Source organism: Macaca mulatta, chromosome 3 (assembly GCF_049350105.2).
Source record: "Macaca mulatta isolate MMU2019108-1 chromosome 3, T2T-MMU8v2.0, whole genome shotgun sequence".
NCBI lineage: Eukaryota > Metazoa > Chordata > Mammalia > Primates > Cercopithecidae > Macaca > Macaca mulatta.
The window spans coordinates 43,199,902-43,219,096 of NC_133408.1; the positions used below are offsets into that span (position 1 = coordinate 43,199,902).

Consider the following 19,195-nt stretch of genomic DNA (forward strand, 5'->3'; position numbering starts at 1 on the left):
TGAGACCATGTCTCAAAAAAGGGAAGGAAAGAGGAGAGGGGAGGAGAGGGGAGGGGAGGGGAGGGGAGGGGAGGGGAGGGGAGGGGAGGGGAGGGGAGGGGAGGGGAGGGGAGGGGAGGGGAGGGGAGGGGAGGGGAGAAAAACGTGGCATAGGACAGCCTTGGAAAATGAAAAATTAAAAACTAAATTAAAAAAGGAAATGAAAAGTAAGCCAGAGGAAATGTATGCAATACTAAAATCTTACATCCAAACTATAAGAAGAATGCTTACAAGTCAACTATGAGAAGAGAAAAAAAAAATCAATTTTTAAAATGGGATTTTAAAAATTTGAACATAAATTTCACAAAAGAAAATATACAAAAGGCCAGGGCTGGGCACAGTGGCTCACACTTGTAATCCTAGTGCTTTAGGAGATCAAGGTGGGAGAATCGCTTGAGGCCAGAAGTTCAAGACCAGCCTGGGCAATATAGCAAGACCCCATCTCTACCAAAAAGAAAAAAAATCATATAAATTAGCCAGGAGTGGCAGCATGTGCCTGGAGTCCCAGCTACTCAGGAGGCTGAGGTGGGAGGATTGCTTGAGCTCACGAATCCAAGGCTGCAATGAGCTATGATCATGCCACGGCACTCCAGCCTAGACAATGCTGTGTCTAAAAAGGAAGATATTCAAAAGGCCAATAAGCACAAGAAAAGATGCTCAACATCATTAGCCACCAGGGAAATGCAAATCAAAACCACAGTGATATACCATCACACATCCGTTACAACAGCTGAAATTAAAGACTAGAGACACCAAGAATGGCAACTGGACTCTCATTCAGCACCAGGGGGAAAGTAAACTGATGTACCAGTTCGGGAAACAGTTTGGTTCTTACCATATGATTTAGCAATTCCACACTTAGAGAATGAACATGTACTCACCCAACAACTTGTACATGAGTGTGCATAGCAGTTTTATTCATAACTGCCCCAAAATGAAAGAAACTCAATGTGCATCGACTGGTGAATGGATGAACGGTGTCATATCCTTATGGTCAAATACTACTCAGCAGTAAAAAGGAATGAACTACTGATACACATAACATTGAATAATCTCAAAAGCATGAGGAGGCCAGGCACGGGGTTCACGCCTGTAATCCCAGCACTTTGGGAGGCTGAGGTGGATCACTTGAGCTCAGGAGTTCGAGACCAGACTGGGCAACATAGCAAAACCTCGTCCCTATTAAAAATAAAAAAAATTAGCCAGGCATGGTGATGCATGCCTGTAGTCCCAGCTCCTCAGGAGGCTGAGGCAGGAGGATGGTTTGAGTCTGGGAGATCAAGCCTGCAGTGAGCTAAGATCATACCACTGCACTCCAGCCTGGGCAACAGAGTGAGACCCTGTCTCAAAAAACAGAAAACATGCTGAGCAAAAGAAACCAGACACAAGAGTGCATGCCATACGATCCCATGTATGTGAAACTACAGAAAGAGAAATTCTAGTCTAAAATGAGAAAAAGGGCCAGGCACGGTGGGTGGCTCACGTGAGCCTGTAATCCCAGCACTTTGGGAGGCCAAGGCAGGCAGATCACCTGAGGTCAGGAGTTCGAGACCAGCCTGGCCAACTTTAGTTGGCCACCTTTTTAGTAGAGATGGCAAAACCTCATCTCTACTAAAAATTAAAAAATTAGCTGGACATGGTGGTGGATGTCTGTAATCCCAGCCACTTGAGAGGATGCGGCAAGAGAATCGTTTGAACCTGCGAGGCAGAGGTTGCAGTGAGCCAAAATCATGCCACTGCACTCCAGCCTGGGTGACAGTGAGACTCCATAACAAAAAATAAATAAAATAAAAATACAAAAAATTAGCTGGGTGTGGTGAGGGGTGCCAGCTACTCAGGAGGCTGAGGCAGAAGAATCACTTGAACCTGGAAAGTGGAGGTTGCCGTGAGCCCAGATCGCACCACTGCACTCCAGCCTGGGTGACACAGCGAGACTCCATCTCAAAACAAATAAATAATATAAAGTGACAAAAGGCAGGTGCCCAAAAGCAGGTGGTTGCCTAGCGCCAGGGATGGGGGTTATGGATGGACTAGAAGGAACAGGAAGGAATAGTTTGGGGTGATGGAATTAATCTCTATCTTGATTGTGGGGGGTTACGAGGGTGTATAAATTTGTCAAAACTGATAGAAACGGGGTGCCTAGTGCCACATATAAATTACACCTCAATAACATTGATTTTTTTTTTTTTTTTTGCAAGTAATGGGCCAAAATGGCAGGAAATTACTTCTTCTGAAAGCAGACTGAGTTTGGGAATAATGTCCTCTATGACAACATCAGCACACCGTCATGTAGATATGGCTGATGACAGTTCTTGGGAACAAAATGATGATGGGCAAATTGTGAATAACGGCGGTCCTCCACTACCGTCCATGATTTCACAGGTCAGATGCACATTAAACTTAACTGTAACCAGAAAATGCAACGAAGCCATGCTGTGATGACTCACAGGGCGGGGAGTTACAGCCTCGGCTCTCTGGCAGGCTCAAGGGGTGAGCGCATGTTGCACGCCTTTGGCCATAACTGCACGGAATTACAGCCAGCATGGATCATATGGATTTTCATAGATGGAACTTCCATGCTCTTCCCAGGAAAACAGCAAAACATCACTTGTCAACAATAGTTTACTCTGCAGGTAGCTATCTTGCCCTTTCTGATTGTTGGTGCTGGTTAACATTAAGACAAAGAAAACAGGCTGGGCACGGTGGCTCTCGCCTGTAATCCCAGCACTTTGGGAAGACGAGGCAGGTGGATCACCTAAGGTCAGGAGTTCAAGACCAGCCTGACCAACATGGAGAAACCCTGTCTCTACTAAAAATACAAAATTAGCTGGGCATGGTGGCACATGCCCATAATCCCAGCTACTCGGGAGGCTGAGGCAGGAGAATTGCTTGAACCTGGGCGGCAGAGGTTGCAGTGAGCCGAGATCACACCATTGCACTCCAGCCTGGGTAACAAGAGCGAAACTCCATCTCAAAAAAACAAACAAAAACAGGCCAGGTGCGGTGGCTCAAGCCTATAATCTCAGCACTTTGGGAGGCCGAGGCAGGAGGATCATTTGAGGCCAGCAGTTTGAGACCAACCTGAGCAACATAGGAGACCCCATCTATACACAAATATTAAAAAATTAGCCGGGCGTGGTGGCACACACCTGTATTTCCAGCTACTCAGGAGGCTGGGATGGGAGGTCACTTGAGCCTGGGAGGTCAAGGCTGCAGTGAACTATGATTGATTGAGTCCCTGCACTCTAGCCTTGGTGACAGAGTGAGACCCCAACCCCACCCCACCCCCACAAAAAAAAAAAAGAAAAATAGGGCTGGGCACAGTGGCTCATGCCTGTAATGCCAACACTTTGGGAGGTGGAAGCAGGCAGATCACCTGAGGTTAGGAGTTCGAGACTAGCTTGGTCAACAATGGTGAAACCCTGTCTCTACTGAAAATACAAAAATTAGGCGGATGTGGTGGCAGGCACCTGTAATCTCAGCTACTTGGGAGGCTGAGACACGAGAATCACTTGAATCCGGGAGGCAGAGTTTGCAGCGAGCCAAAATCATGCCATTGCATTCCAGCATGGGTGACAAGAGTGAAACCCTGTCTCAAAAAAAAAAAGTCAGAGGCTTCAAAATTAACCAGAATGATCCAGACAACCTAGAAGGAGGGAATAGCTTCCTCTCGCCCTCACTGGGAAATATGCAGAGATAGGATAATTGTCTTTATGACTCCGAAAATGCTTAAGACACGAACAACTCCTTCGAGAGCTTCTGAATTCACACATGATCCCATTTCATCCTTGCAACAACACTGGGCAATAGATAATATCTTAAAATTCCCATTTTACAAATAAAAAATTCCCAGGCAGAGGTGGCAGTTCACACCTGCAATGCCACCACTTTAGGAGGGCAAGACGGAAGGATCACTTGGAGCCAGGAGTTCGAGACCAGACTCGGCAACAAAGTGAGATTCTGTTTCTTTTTTTTTTTTTTTGAGACAGGAGGGCCTTGCTCTGTCACTCAAGCTGGAGTGCAGTTGCATAATCTCGGCTCACTGCAAGCTCCGCCTCCTGGTTTCACGCCCTTCTCCTGCCTCAGCCTCCAGAGTAGCTGGGACTACAGGTGCCCACCACCACTTCTGGTTAATTTTTTTTTTTTTTTTTTTGTATTTTTAGTAGAGACTGGGTTTCACCGTGTTAGCCAGGATGGTCTCGATCTCCTGACCTCATGATCCGCCCGCCTCAGCGTCCCAAAGTGCTGGAATTACAGGCGTGAGCCACTGTGCCCAGCTGAAAGTCTGTTTCTATTATTATTATTATTTTTTTTTTTTTTTGAGACAAAGTCTTGCTGTGTTACCCAGGCTGGGATGCAGTGGCACAATCTCGGCTCACTGCAACCTCTGCCTCCTGGATTAAAGTGATTCTCCTGCCTCAGTCTCCTGTGTTGCTGGGACTACAGGTGTGTGTCACCACACCTAGCTATCTATTAATATTTTTTTAAATTAAACTTCAAAATAAAGGCTTGGCATGGTGGCTCACACCTGTAATCCCAGCACTTTGGGCCAAGGCAGGCGGATCACCTGAGGTGAGGAGTTCAAGACCAGCCTGGCCAACATGGGGAAACTCCGTCTCTACAAAAACTATTTTAAAAATTAGCCGGGTGTGATGGTGGGTGCCTGTAGTCCCAGCTATTCGGGAGGCTGAGCCAGCAGAATCACTTGAACCTGGGAGGCAGAGGTTGCCATGAGTCGAGATCGTGCCACTGCACTCCAGCCTGGGTGATGGAAGGAGACCCCGTCTCAAAAATAAATAAATACATACATAAATACATAAAGTCTCTCTTCTCATTGCCATCATGTCTGAGTCAGAGTCTCCAAAGAGCCTAAACAAATAAAAAATTCAAGACTCAGAGAGGTTACTCGAGCTTACTTGCCTTGGATGTGACACCAACCACAGAGGGGTTCAGGGGTCCAGAAAGAACCTTGCACTCCTGCTAAGATCACCAAGCTCTCCTTCCAATACTGCCTTCTTCCAACATCTCAAAGGGCTTATGAGGACCATCCTAAGAAGAAGGCTGTAACTGACAGCGATTATCCACCTTCCCCAAGAGGACCAGCATGGAGAATAAGCTCATCAAGGCCAATGCCCTCGTTTTAGATGCCTTCCAGATTATTCCAGGATCTCATCTCAGATAAGTGTCTATCTTAAGCTCTCTCTCCTGTTCACCATCTAACGTCTCCCATGCACTGCACCCTGTAACTCAGGGCCTGACATCTGTAAGATCCCTAGATCCTCATCCTGTTCTGTAAGCAGCCCTTCAATTTCTTTTTTTTTTTTGAGATGGAGTCTCGCTCTGTCGCCCATGCTGGAGTGCAGTGGCCGGATCTCAGCTCACTGCAAGCGCCGCCTCCCGGGTTCACGCCATTCTCCTGCCTCAGCCTCCGGAGTAGCTGGGAATACAGGCGCCCGCCACCTCACCCGGCTAGTTTTTTTATTTTTTAGTATAGACAGAGTTTCACCGTGTTAGCCAGGATGGTCTCGATCTCCTGACCTCGTGATCCACCCGTCTCGGCCTCCCAAAGTGCTGGGATTACAGGCTTGAGCCACCGCGCCCGGCCCGCAGCCCTTCAATTTCTACTTCACCGAAACATGACTATTCCCTCAGGACACTGCTTCCCCAGAGCACTGTAAGCAGTGGTCTTTTTCTGTCCCATGCAAGCCCCCATAAGCCACACTCTACTGTCTTAAAGAAGGAACACACATTGCCACATCAAGACTCTTGTTCCTCTCATTTCCCTGTTTTGTTTTTGTTTGTTTCTTTTGAGACAGGCTGTTGTTCTGTCATCCAGGCTGGACTGCTGTGGTGCGATCATAGCTTACCGCAGCCTCGGACTCCTGGGCTCAAACAATCCTCCTGCCTCAGCCTCCTGAGTAGCTGGGACTACAGGTGCACACCACCATGCCTGGCTAACTTTTATTTTTGTACAGCTGGGGTTTCACTCTATTGCCCAGGATGGTCTCAAACTCCTGGCTTCAAGCCATCCTCCCACCTCTATTTCCCAAAGTGTTGGGATTACAGGTATAAGCCACTGTGCCCAGCCCAGACTCATTTATCTAATTACTGACTTGACGACATCTCTACTTAAAGGTGTACTTGGCAATTTTTTTTTTTTTTTTTTTTTTTTTTTTTTTTTTTTGAGACACAGTCTCACTCTCTTGTCCAGGCTGGAGAGCAGTGGCCTGATCTTGGCTCACTGCAACCTCCCCCACCTGGGTTCAAGCAATTCTTGTGCCTCAGCCTCCCTAGTAGCTGGGATTACAGGCACGCTCCACCATGCCCAGCTAATTTTTGTATTTTTAGTAGAGACGGGGTTTCACCATGTTGACCAGGCTGGTCTCGAACTCCTGACTTCAAGTGATCCGCCTGCCACGGCTTCTTCCCAAAGTGCTGGGATTACAGGTGTGAGCCACCGCACCTGGCCAGCAATTATTTTAAGAGTTGGGGTCTTGCTATGTTGCCAAGGCTGGTCTTGAGCTCCTGGCCTCAAGCGATCCTCCTACCTTGGCCTCCCAAAGCACGGGGGTTATGGACATGAGCCACTGTGCCCAGCAGGAGCAGTATTTTAGTCAGTTATTCACTTGCCCACTAAAACCTAAACTTCCTGAGGCCAGAAGCACATTTCTCTCTCTCTCAATTTCTCTCTCTCTCTCTCTCTATATATATATATATATTTTTTTTTTTTTCTTTTTGAGATGTAGTGTAGCTCTGTTGCCCAGGCTGGAGTGCAGTGGCACCATCTTGGCTCACTACAATCTCTGCCTCCCCAGTTCAAGTGATTTTCCTGCCTCAGCCTCCTGCGTAGCTGGGATTACAGGCATCCGCCACCAAGCCTGGCTAATTTTTTTATTTTTGGTAGAGACGAGGTTTCACCACGTTGGCCAGGCTAGTCTCCAACGTCAGACCTCAAGTGATCCGTGCCTCGGCCTCCCTAAGTGATGGGATTACAGGCGTGAACCACTGTGCCCAGCCACGGGACCCACTTTACTCTTAATTTCCCCAAATCCTAGAACAGTGCGTGGCCCACAGGAAATCCACAGAATATATCTGCAGAATGAATGAATGACTTGCCAAAGCAATTAGGACAAATAAGTAGATATCGAGTAAACGTCCACAACCACCTGCCCCATACCCTTTTAAGCTCTGGGGAGACGGCGGCTCCTGTGGGTTCTGGGATGGGGGAGTCAAGGCTCCGCAAGCGGAGAGCCCGGATGCAGGCGCGGCTAGGCGGCCCTCTCTATGGTGAGCCCCCGGGTCGCTCCTCCACAGCACCCGTAGTGCCTCTATGGTTCTTCCTGTCCTTAGTCGGGAGGGGGCGCTGTGCGCAGGAGCGAGGTAACGGCGCGGCAGGACCGCAAGGAGTGTAGCTGCTGCTTCAGCGGCGGCGATGGAGCTTGCCGCTGCGGCTTCTAAAGAGTAAGCGGCGCGGTAGGGAAAGCCGCTGAACCCACCTGGTTAGCCGGCGAGTTGAGTGGCGAGTGAGTGTCGGTCGCGGGGCGCACTCGAGCTCCTGGGCGGGTCTGTGAGGCGAGGCGGCCTCTCTGCGGGACGCCTCCGTGGAGCTGAGGGGCGCGGGCCGAGGTCCGGGCGGGATCGGGCCAAAGGACTGGGCTGGGCGTCTCGAGCCCCGTGCGGAGGCGAGGCGGGAGCTACAAAGGCGCTGAGCGGCCGGGCGACCCCCTCCCGCCTCTTCGCGAAGTTTCGCGGGCCGGCCCTTTGGGTCGGCTGCGCGAGGGCGACAGCCCGGGAGACCGCGCTTCCCTCTCCAGGGCCCGAGGCTGCCACGCAGGCGGGGTCCGTGCACCCGAGCGCGACCTGGAGAAGCGGCGGGAGGCGGCCGGTCCCTGTGAACCCCAGCCCAGGCGGGCGGCGTTTTTCCACCTCTCCCCTCACATCTGGAGCGGGTGTTGTTCCGCGAAAGTTGGCGACTGTCACCGGGCACTCGCGAGGGCGCCGCAAGTGCGTCAAACCCTTTTACGGGGCGCTGGGGGCTGGCCCGGCTCGGGTGCCCGGGCGCTGGGCAGGGAGCTAGGCCGCTGTCCCCGCGTCGAGGTGGCCCGGCTCCCGGTGTAACGGGACCAGGGATCCAAGACTTTGGGCCACTTGCAACCAACCCTGTAGCGTGCGCGGCGTGCGGGTTACAGAAATTTCTGACAAATCCGCCAGGGCTCTGTGCATACCTGAGGGCCTGGATAGCAGTTGTCCCAGGTACTTCGATCGTGCAAAGAGAACGTTCTTTCTTCTTCTTTTTCTTCTTCTTTTTCTTTTTCTTTTTTTTTTTTTTTTTTTTTTTTTTTTGGAGACGGAGTCTCACTCTGTCGCCCAGGCTGGAGTGCAGTGGCGCGATCTTGGCTCACTGCAAGCTCCACCTGCCGGGTTCAAGCGATTCTGCCGCAGCCTCCCGAATAGCTGAGACCACAGGCGCCCGCCACCGCACCCGGCTAATTTTTTGTATTTTTTGGTAGAGATAGGATTTAACCATGTTAGCCAGGATGGTCTCCATCTCCTGACCTCGTGATCCGCCCGCCTCGGCCTCCCAAAGCGCTGGGATTACAGGTGTGAGCCGCCGCACCCGGCGTTTGTATGTGTGTTTTTAATAGAGTTGGGGTTTCACCGTGTTGGCCAGGCTGGTTTCGAACTCCTCACTTTAGGTAATCCATCCGCCTCGGCCTCCCTAAGAGCTGGGATTACAGGTGTGTGCCACCGCACCTGGCTGTATTTTTTAATTTAATATTTAAATATAATGTATTTTAAATTTGTGTAAGAATTTACATAAATGGTATCACACTTGTTTTCATTTAACATTAGTTAATTTAACTGTGTTGTATCCTCATATGAATTTTATTTATTCCTTTACTGATGTCCAGTAAGGCCATTTCAAGTTGCTTTTATTACATATTTGCTGTAATGACCTTCCTTGTCCATGTATTCGATTATGCATATTTCTTGGAGAACACACAGAGGTTTCTTTAGCTAATATATCTGGAAGTGGAATTGCTAAGTCACAGGGATGTACATTTGTAATTTAGGGTGTATTGCTAATTGCTATTTAGAATATCTTTTCCAAGTTACTCTCCAAACCAGCAATGTAGAAGATTCCCCATTTCTTACATGCTTGCCTTTTTTGCCACACCAGTGGTTTGAAACATAATTCTTTTTTCTTTTTGAGAAGGAGTCTCACTCTGTTGCCCAGGCTGGAGTGCAGCCACCTGATCTTGGCTCATTGCAACCTCCGCCTCCCTGATTGAAGCGATTCTCCTGCGACAGTGTCCTGAGTAGCTGGGATTACAGGTGCGTACCACCATGCCCGGCTGATTTTTGTGCTTTAGTAGAGCTGGGATTTCACCATGTTGGTCAGGCTGGTGTCAAACTCCTGACCTCGTGACCTGCCCGCCTCGGCCTCATAAAATGCTGGGATTACAGGCGTGAGCCACTGCGTCTGGCTGAAACATAATTCATTTTCTGATTTGCCTTTCCCTGATTATTAGTGAGGTTGAGCATCTTCTGTGTTTTCTTGTTTGTGAATTGCCTATTAGTACCCTTAGCCAATTTTTTTGTTAGCATATTTGTATCAAGATGTAAATTATCTGTCTGTACTTTGTCTGTTTAATATGTGTATTTTAAAAATATGTTTTAATGACATACGTTTTGAGTTTTTGTGGGTTTTTTTTTTTTTTTTTTTTTTTGACGTACTTCCTTGGATGTGTTTTCCCAAGGAATGTTTTCAGCATAAGCTTCAGATGTTCCCTGACCAGATACATGGCAAGAGTTTTGATACTCCCTCTTTCTTACTGTTCCTCTTTGCTTCCTTTTCAGACCTTTTGAAACAGATGGTCACCATGTTTAGATATTAGCAGTCCCGTATGTGCAGGTCTGCGTTTGAAAATGGCAGAGGGAAACAGCAATGAAGAGGTGATTCACTTGAACAACTTTCACTGCCATCGGGGACAAGGTAAGTTGTTTGCTCTCACTTTATCCCTTTACCTATGGCTTTTTCTTTTATTATCACAGTTATTTCTTTTGAAATGATCCTATTTTGTACCATTTAGAATCCAGGGACATTTCATTTTGAGACGTAAAAAGACTAGTTAGACCAGAATTATATCAGATAATGATATTGCTGGCATGAATGAAGTGTAAGACTCATTCATTACAACGAGATTAATAAGCTATTAATTTGCTGATAAGACGCTGTTAATGTGCAGTCATGGAGTCTTAAGAGAGAGTGTCAGCATCAATTTTTGAAGGCGTGTTGATTATAAAGGAGTGCTCCACTAGGCCTTTATGACCTGAAATACTACAGGTGATGCTGAACTGGTCTTGTCTTCCCATGATGCTTAATTTCTTTTTTGCCAGAAGATTCTGGCTTAGCCTTGAGGGGAATTTTGGAACATGTATTTTTTTGTTCTGCAGTTTTGTTTTGTTTTTTTCTTTTTTTGAGATGGAATTTCACTAAATGCCCAGGCTGGAGTGCAATGGCATAATATTGGCTCACCTCAACCTCCGCATCCCAGGTTCTAGTGATTCTTCTGCCTCAGCCTCTCAAGTACCTGGGATTACAGGCATGTGCCACTACACCCTGCTAATTTTGTATTTTTAGTAGAGATGGGGTTTCTCTATGTTGGTCAGGCTGGTCTTGATCTCCTGACCTCAGGTGATCCACCTGCTGCGGCCTCCCAAAGTGCTCGGATTACAGGTGTGAGCCACCGCGCCTGGCCACATTTCTTAATTTTCATTATAAAAGGGATAAATATGGGCCAGACACATGGCTCACACCTTTAATCTTGGCTCTTTGGGAGGCTGAGGCAAGAGGATTGCCTGAGTCCAGGAATTCAAGGCTGCCGTGAGCTATGTTATGCTCCTGCACTCCAGCCTGGGAGACAAATAGACTCTTTCCCCTCCTTCTGATCTGCAGAGGTGAAATAGTTGTAAAATTTTTTTTTTTTTTGGAGATGGAGTCTCGTTCTTTTGCCCAGGCTGGAGTGCAGTGGTGCAATCTTGGCTCACAGTAATCTCCGCCTCCTGGGTTCAAGCAATTCTCCTGCCTCAGTCTCCTGAGTAGCTGGCATTACAGGCGTGCTCCACCGCACCCAGCTAATTTTGGTATTTTTGGTAGAGACAGGGTTTCACCATGTTGGTCAGGCCGGTCTTGAACCCCTGACCTCGTGATCCGCTCACCTTGGCATCCCAAAGTGCTGGGATTGCAGCTGTGAGCCACCGTGCCCAGCCTGGTGGTAAATTTAAACAAAATAGACAGTTCACTAAACACCTTTCCTCTGAGTTCCTATCTTATAGTGTAGTTCTCAGTCAGGGGTGCAGGTGGGTTTCTTCCCTGCCAAGCTGAGAAGGAAGGACCCTTTTCCAAGTGCATAACCCAATGTAGGTACTTTTTTCTAATTTGTACAATGACTCTGTTGGAGCCAGTAGTGGCCTTGTCTGATCCCACCTCTGTACAACCACTGTCATCAGATATTTACTTATTTATTTATTTTTGAGATGGAGTCTCACTCTGTCACCTAGGTTAGAGTGCAATGGTGCGATCTCAGCTCACTGCAGCCTCCATCTCCCAGGTTCAAGTGACTCTCCTGCCTCAGCCTCCCAAGTAGCTGGGATTACAGGGATGCGCCATCATGTCTGGCTAAATTTTGTATTTTTAGTAGAGATGGAGTTTCCCGTGTTGGCCTGGCTGGTCTTGAACCCCTGACCTCAGGTGACCCACCGACCTCGGCCTCCCAAAGTGCTGGGATTACAGGTGTGAGCCACTTCACCTGGCCTTCCCTTAATCTTTATCAATTTTACTTAACATGCTTCTCAGTAAGGCAAAACCATTAAGAGTATATACTACCAGGCCATAGATTGGTGATATTGTCAGTTCTGGAAATTTTGTAGCTGTTTCCTGTCTTCTGTAACTCTTCTCCCACGATCTCTATGTCTCTAAGTCCACCTCTTTGTCTCTGAGATGTATTCTGGATAATTTCTTCACAGGTGTCTTCTAGCCCACAAATTTCTCTTCAGCAGAGTGTAATCTTTTAACTCATCCACTGTGTTACTGTTTTTCAGTTATGACGTTTTAGCTTTTAATTCTCTTGGTTATTTTCCTCGAGTTTTGCTCTTTGACTTTATTTTTAGTCTTTTTTTTTTTCTTTTATTTCTTTAAACAATAAGCCTAGTTTCTTTGTGAGTTTGATTGTTCTGATGTGTTAAGTTCTTGGGAATCATATTCTGTTCTTCCTGCTGGCTCCCATGGTGCCTCATTTTCTTGTTTGACTCTAAGCTCATGTCTTGAGTTCTTGATATAGTTGGTTTCTTTTTTTTTTTTTGAGACGGAGTTTTGCCGTTGTCGCCCAAGCTGGAGTGCAATGGCATGATCTTGGCTCACTGCAACCTTAGCCTCCCATGTTCAGATGATTCTCCTGCCTCAGCTCCCGAATAGCTGGGATTACAGGCATGTGTTACCTCACCCAGCTTGGATTACCCAAACTCTTAAAGCATTTTTTATTTTTCAGTGAGAGACTCTACCTGGGTATTTAACCTTCCATACAGTGAGGAAAGAAAGCCATTTTGTTATTTACATGCCAGTTACTCACTCTTCTCAAGGCTTTCCACATATTCTTTATTGTGTATAGTTTTTAAACTTGGTTATTGTATAGCAATGTGTTTATAATATACATAAAGAAAAAAGAAAAATAAACAAATTAAAGATGACAGCTCAATAATTTATCACAATTCAAAAATTTATGTAACCACAACCCAGAAATCTTCAAGAAATAGAACATTGCTATCCTCTCTGAACACTACATAAAGATTTTGTGTAGTCTATAGTCTTTTGAGTCTGACTTCTTTTCGCTCAGCATTATGTTTGTGAGGTTTATTCATGTTGGGTAGAACCATAGTTTATATATTTTTCATTGCTAAGTGGTATTCCATTTATACCACTTAGCAATGAAATTTTCCATCTACTTTTGATAGGGATTTGAGTTCTGACTGTCACAAATAATGTAGCTGTGAACATTCTCCTGCTTGTCTCCTGAACTCTACTTGCCCCACGCCCTGGCATCCACCTTCCTGTTGGCTATGTTTGCTGTCTTCCAGCAGAATTGTTTGTTGGAGATTTTTTTCCCTCCTAAGCTTTTAAAGTACTTTCTTTTTGGGCTTCTAAGTGGCATGATAATAACTACATTTTTTTAAATTACTAAGCTTCATTTTTTAGAGCAGTTTTAGGTTTACAGGAAAATTGAGCAGCAATGACTACATTTTTACAATGAAAACTTTCTCGTAGACTTCCACTCATTTAAAACAACTTAAATGTGTGAATTGCTTTAACAGCTCTTCGACATTACTGAGTTATGATGTTATTTTTTGTAGTTAACTAGGGTAGGCATAAAGTAGCATAAGTGATGTTTCTTTGATAATTGGCTGTGTTTTTCATATATTTGTTTACTAATTGTATTTCCCTTGTGTGTGAATTGTTTACATCTCTCTTCTCTTTGAATTCCTTTTTTTTTTTTGGTTAATGTTTTCCTGGCTATGAAATGGAATACTGGTTTATTCATTACAGAAAATGTAAATGATAGAGAAAAGTATAAACTTAGCTCATTTATAGAACAATGATTTGAATACCAGATACCATATTTTAGTATTTTTTAACAATTTAACCTCATCAAAATTGAGTATACTTCAATGTTTTTCTCTCCTTCTGCAAATGAACATCATGTTTAAATATATCTTCAAGATTGTCTATAAAAATCACTAAAATGTAATCAAATTGACACCTTCTGTTACAGTTCTGTTCTCCTACTTCCTGAGTCTCACACGTGTACTTATTTTTAGGGACTTGCTGACCCTCTGTGCTTTTTGTGTCACTCAGAAGCAAATATTGATCCTTAAACACATAAAAATTCTTGTGAAATCCAAAAAGCAGGGGAATGTACAGTCCGTGTATTGCTTTTTTTCAAGCCAATCTTGTTTTCCTGAGACTGCTTTCCTTTCCATTAGTCTCTGGACTCCTAGGGCAATGTTAATTCCACAACTAAACTAAAATGTTAATGGAAACTGGAAATAAGGCCCAAAGCTGGATTGAGCAGCCTGGGATTTTCTTGTAGCTCAGTCTCAGTTGCTTTATTTGTGTGTCTTTAAATGGCCTTCAAATGGAACCATCTGGACATTTTAAGCAGGAAGGGCCTGTGGAGAACCACATGGCAGGTAATCTACTCTGGCTGGTTAACTTAGACCTTTCACTCACACGGGGTCAACTTCAGTTGGATGAAGGCAGCAACAGCTATCTAAGGGTTGAAAGGTTGGAGTACAGCTGGGTGCGGTGGCTCACGCCTGTAATCGCAACACTTTGGGAGGCCAAAATGGGCGGATCACGAGGTCAGGAGATCGAGATCATCCTGTTTAACACGGTGAAACCCCGTCTCTACTAAAAATCCAAAAAATTAGCCAGGCGTGGTGGCAGGTGCCTGTAGTGCCACCTACTCGGGAGGCTGAAGCGGGAGAATGGCATGAACTTGGGAGGCGGAGCTTGCAGTGAGCTGAAATCACACCACTGCACTCCAGCCTGGGCAACAAAGCGAGACTCCATCTCAAAAAAAAAAAAAAAAAAAAAAGGTTAGAGTACTAGCCTGGCTTACTTTGCAGGAGTGCCTTCTTTAGATCTGCTAGCATGTCAAATCAGCTTAAGCGTGACATCATATGAAGAGGTGGGCAGATTGAAGTCTGACAGGCTTCCCCACTGCTTTTGCCCCAGGGTGCAGATATTAGAACAGAGGCTACCACTTGTTTCTGTCCTTCATTTGTCCTGTCCTTTCTTTGTCCTTCATTTTCTGGGCCTCCAAATATCACTTAACCTCCAGAACATTTCTGTTGGTAAGCATAATGAAGGGATTAAACTAGAAATGAATTCTTACAGTTTATAGTGAGAGCTTCTGATTTCTGCCATGTGGAACTTCGCATCTGTAGCATTTCAGTGTTTGAAGTTCTTAGTATTGTTGAAAATATAAAATGAATTGGGGAGAGATGAACCTCTCAAACATGTTTGTTTTTTCAAGAAATCATATCTGCTGTTCCACCTGTATTTCATGTAGAGGTGTACTTATGTATCATGTACTTAAGAAAACATGTGAACACAGACCATTTTAAAGCTAGTTCGTGTCTGGTTTGTCGCCACGTTAAATATGCACATGTAATGAGTTGTCTAGAACTCAGGACTTTCCCTACAGACAGGATTTTTGCTGGTGGCTAATTCTCAGGTCAGCCTTCAAAGGTTTGCATAACCTCAGTGCACACCAGTGAATTCTAGGACGGAGAATTACCACTGATTACAATGGTCTTAAAGGAAAATGTACTCTGAATTCTTGTCTCCCTCTGTAATAGGAGGAGTTTCCTGCTTTTTTTTGCTCTCTTTGGGCCTCTAGTGTTGTGTACCATAGACTGGGCAGGCTGTGGTGGTAGGGAAGCGGGGAGCTTAGAGACAAAAAGTGTATGGGACTCCCAGAAGTAATGGCAAAAGGAAATGCAGTGAGATGTCAGGATGAGCGAGAGCACTTTGATATGGGTCCCCGGCAGGGGTTGCAGAATAAACGAACCTGTGTAAACCAGTCCCCAAACACTGGCACCTGGGTGAGAAAAGGAGCCAGAGCTGGACACTTTTTCTCTGCCCTCTTTCTGCCAGACCTCCTGTCCTACTATTATAGGCCTTACTATTGACATCTGGCAAAAGAGAATCAGTGGAAAGGAGGTGTGTGAGAATTGCAGGTATAGCACCTAGGGGTTCATCCTAGGAATCTACTGGAGCAAGAGAAAGAACAGAGAAAAGGGGAAGTCCCCATTAACCTCTGAGCAAAGGAACTTCCTTGCTACTGAATGTGGCTAGAGCTGTACCCCACTCACTCTGTCTTCACTACTGTGCAGTCATTCCAAGGTGGTTGTCTGATTTGACTATGAAGAGCCTGAATAGTTAACATTTGTTGGGTCTGGGTGGTGATACGTCAATGTGTGTTATCTCACTCTATATATCCTTACTTTGGAAGTATTTCATGATGATAATAGACAAAGCTAATGGGTTTGGTGTGAAGAGTGTCTGTTCGTAGGAAAACATGGTCTGTTCATCAGTCTAGCTTAACAGCTAACTAAATAAACCGAGTATAACTCAGTGGCTCATAGAGCTTTATATTACTGTAGAGATTTATGTTACCAGAGGGGTATAAAAAGTATTAATGAATTAACAGAAGATCTTTTATATTTCATTTATTTATTTCATTTCTTAGCAGACCGTTTTTTACTGTAAATGTGAATAGTTTTCCACTTCTTACTTGTTCATAGTTTTCTTGACAAAGAATAGCTACTTTTCTTACAAATTTTCCAATTTTGAAGTTTAACCAATAATAGTTTCAGTGACTTCATTACATTAACACCTAACTGATACATAAACTTCAGAGGAGTTTGCCTTAATCAGTATGTTCATTGCTTTTTAAATTTTTTCTCTTCCACAAAGATAGGAATTCAATGCACTTGTTTGTTTATTTATCTGTTTAGTTTTTCTGGGCTGCACACATCTTAATTTCTTGATAGGCCAGTTGTAATGTGTGATTAAGGACTATATTCTTCAAACATTGCATTTGAAGCAATGGGCAGGTGTGGGATTTGGAAGCAGTATGAAAGTAACATCATTTGTTTTTGCGGACTTTGTAATTTTCTTCTGGAAATCCCAGATTATCCAAAGAGAGAAGATAGAATCATCATAAATCCCAGTAGCAGTCTGCTGGCCAGCCAGGATGAGACAAAGGCAAGTGTCGTGTTCTTGTTTTGCAGTCGCTACCTGGAAATGCCCTGGTTTTTTTTTTTTTTGTTGTTGTTGTTGTTGTTGTTGTTGTTATCTGTATGGGAAGAAAGTGCTTTGTTGGGACAAGTTTTTAAAGACTAGCAGAGGGACATAGGATTTCAGAATATGTCTATACTTCAGTGCGATCTCCCATTCTGAGCCACTTTGAATTCTGTCTTTAACTTCTATCTTTCCTTGTAATTCTTATCTTCCTTTTTCCACAAAGAATTAAACGAATCTTCCATATCTTTAATCCTACAAAGCAAATTCCAAGAATTGGCCAGGACACTAACATTTTATTATGAAAATTTTCAAACCTACAGAAAAGTTGAAATATTTTACGTCGATCACCTATATCCCTACCACTGGTGCTACTAGAAAGTTAACAGTTTACTCTGTCCTCTTTATCATACATATGTCCTCTGTCTGTCCATCAGCACATCTTTGTTATGTTTCATTTCATTATAATGCATTTCAAAGTAAATTGCAAAAACATCAGTATACTTCCCTGTAAATACGTCAGCATGCAGATTGTTACCTAGAGTTGAATATCTTTTTTCTTCTAATGTGAGATTTGTATACAGTGTATACTATACATCTATTTAACCAGATCTCATATCAAGATGTAAAGAGTTTGGTTTTTAAAAACTTTAATCATTGTCATTATTTGTGATCCAAACTGGCATTTAGTGTATTATATGGTAAAGTATGGTTGAGAACTAACTTTATTAAGATCTGTTGCTTGATCTTCCAACTCCCCATAGATTCTTTGATTATATCTCTTACATATTCTATAATAGAAAAAAATAGTTGTTTGTAAATATGTTATGGAAAGAAGATGGCTGAAATATTGGTTTAAATCCCCAACTATACTTCTTTACTAATTATAACTAGTAAAACTAGTCTGTCGGCTCCAGACAGGTTCGTTTAACCTCTCTGAGCCACCATTTTCTCATCTCTCTTATAGGGCTGGTAACTTCCTTATAGAGTAATTAGAACAAACGTTATTCTTTTCTACACATGTAATTCTTAAAATGATTTCACTTACATGGGAAATGTACTGCCTGGCCTCTGATTTTATGCTTCTCTCTCGTTTCAGTTGCCTAAAATAGACTTTTTTGACTATTCTAAATTGACTCCTCTTGACCAGCGCTGCTTCATCCAAGCTGCTGACCTCCTCATAGCAGACTTCAAAATGCTCAGTAGTCAGGATATCAAGTGGGCCCTGCACGAGCTCAAAGGACACTATGCAATCACCCGAAAGGTGCTCTACTTGGTCTTCCTCTTGGGGTCACACCTCTTGGCTACATCTTCCCATGATAACAGAATGAACAGTCCAGCTTGTGGAAATTGGGATGGTTTATGATTGCTAAGGAGTTAGGGTGAAAATAAATAGGTATTTGCTGGTCATGAAGGGCTAAATGAAAAGAAATAATAGATAGATGAGAAGCAGAGAAGCTCTAGTTTGACCATAAAAACATGGAGGGTAATACATTCTACTGTGGAACGCAGGAGTATGAAAGATGCGTTCTAATCCTGCTCCTTCCTGATTTGCTTTCCGACTTGGGACAGGTCACACGACCATCCATCCCCCAGATGGCTCAGTTATCAGTGATAGGACGTAAGGTCTGTAAAGAGTCCGGGAACAAGAATGGGCAGCTGCTGACAGCTCCTAGCATTTTCCCCCCAGGATCCTAAAATAGATAGCACTTAAAGGCCTTTGTTAAGGGTGAGAAGGGTGCTGGTTCGTGGTGGGTAACACAGACATCTTCCATGAAGGACAGCACACGGTGCCCGCTTTGTAGCTGTGGCCAGAACAGGAGTGCATGCACTAGCAGAGACCTTGGCTTACTCCTCTTGGTCGCTCTTACTGCCATTAAATTCTATTCTACTGAAATTCTTGTGATTCTCAGCAAATACTGTAATGTTTCTTTTGTCCAAAGGACAAACGTGGAATTATCGTAGTGGTTAAAATACTCATTGGGTTTTACCTGTAGGAAGGGAAGAACCAAGCTGAGGACTGTGGCTCATGCTGAGGTAGGCCAAGCCCCTTCCACCTTTTTTTTTTTTGAGATGGAGTCTCGCTCTGTCACCCAGGCTGGAGTGCAATGGCGCGATCTTGGCTCACTGCAGCCTCTGCCTCCCCAGTTCAAGCGATTCTCCTGCGTCAGCCTCCTGAGTAGCTGGGACTACAGATGCTCACCACCACACCTGGCTGAGTTTTGTATTTTTAGTAAAGATAGGGTTTCACCATGTTGGCCAGGCTGGTCAGCAACTCCTAACCTCAGA

At 44.7% G+C, this 19,195-nt stretch overlaps 1 protein-coding gene across 9 annotated transcripts in view; it reads left to right on the forward strand.

Annotated features, from left to right (window-relative positions):
* Window positions 1-7,421: 7,421 nt before the first annotated feature.
* The window catches only part of LOC100430543 (E3 ubiquitin-protein ligase RNF216-like), a 32,720-nt gene continuing 20,946 nt past the window's right edge, over window positions 7,422-19,195 (forward strand). For 4 of the 9 annotated variants that reach the window (XM_077996118.1, XM_077996114.1, XM_077996115.1 and 1 more), the window contains exons 1-3: window positions 7,422-7,562; window positions 9,901-10,036; window positions 18,006-18,170. In XM_077996118.1, coding sequence (XP_077852244.1) covers window positions 18,102-18,170 — 69 coding nt within the window. In that variant the 5' untranslated portion in view covers window positions 7,422-7,562; window positions 9,901-10,036; window positions 18,006-18,101. Of the gene's footprint in view, window positions 7,563-9,256; window positions 9,376-9,900; window positions 10,037-18,005; window positions 18,171-19,195 lie in introns of all 9 variants that reach the window. The other 5 variants (XM_077996116.1, XM_077996113.1, XM_077996117.1 and 2 more) reach the window with 3 other exon arrangements.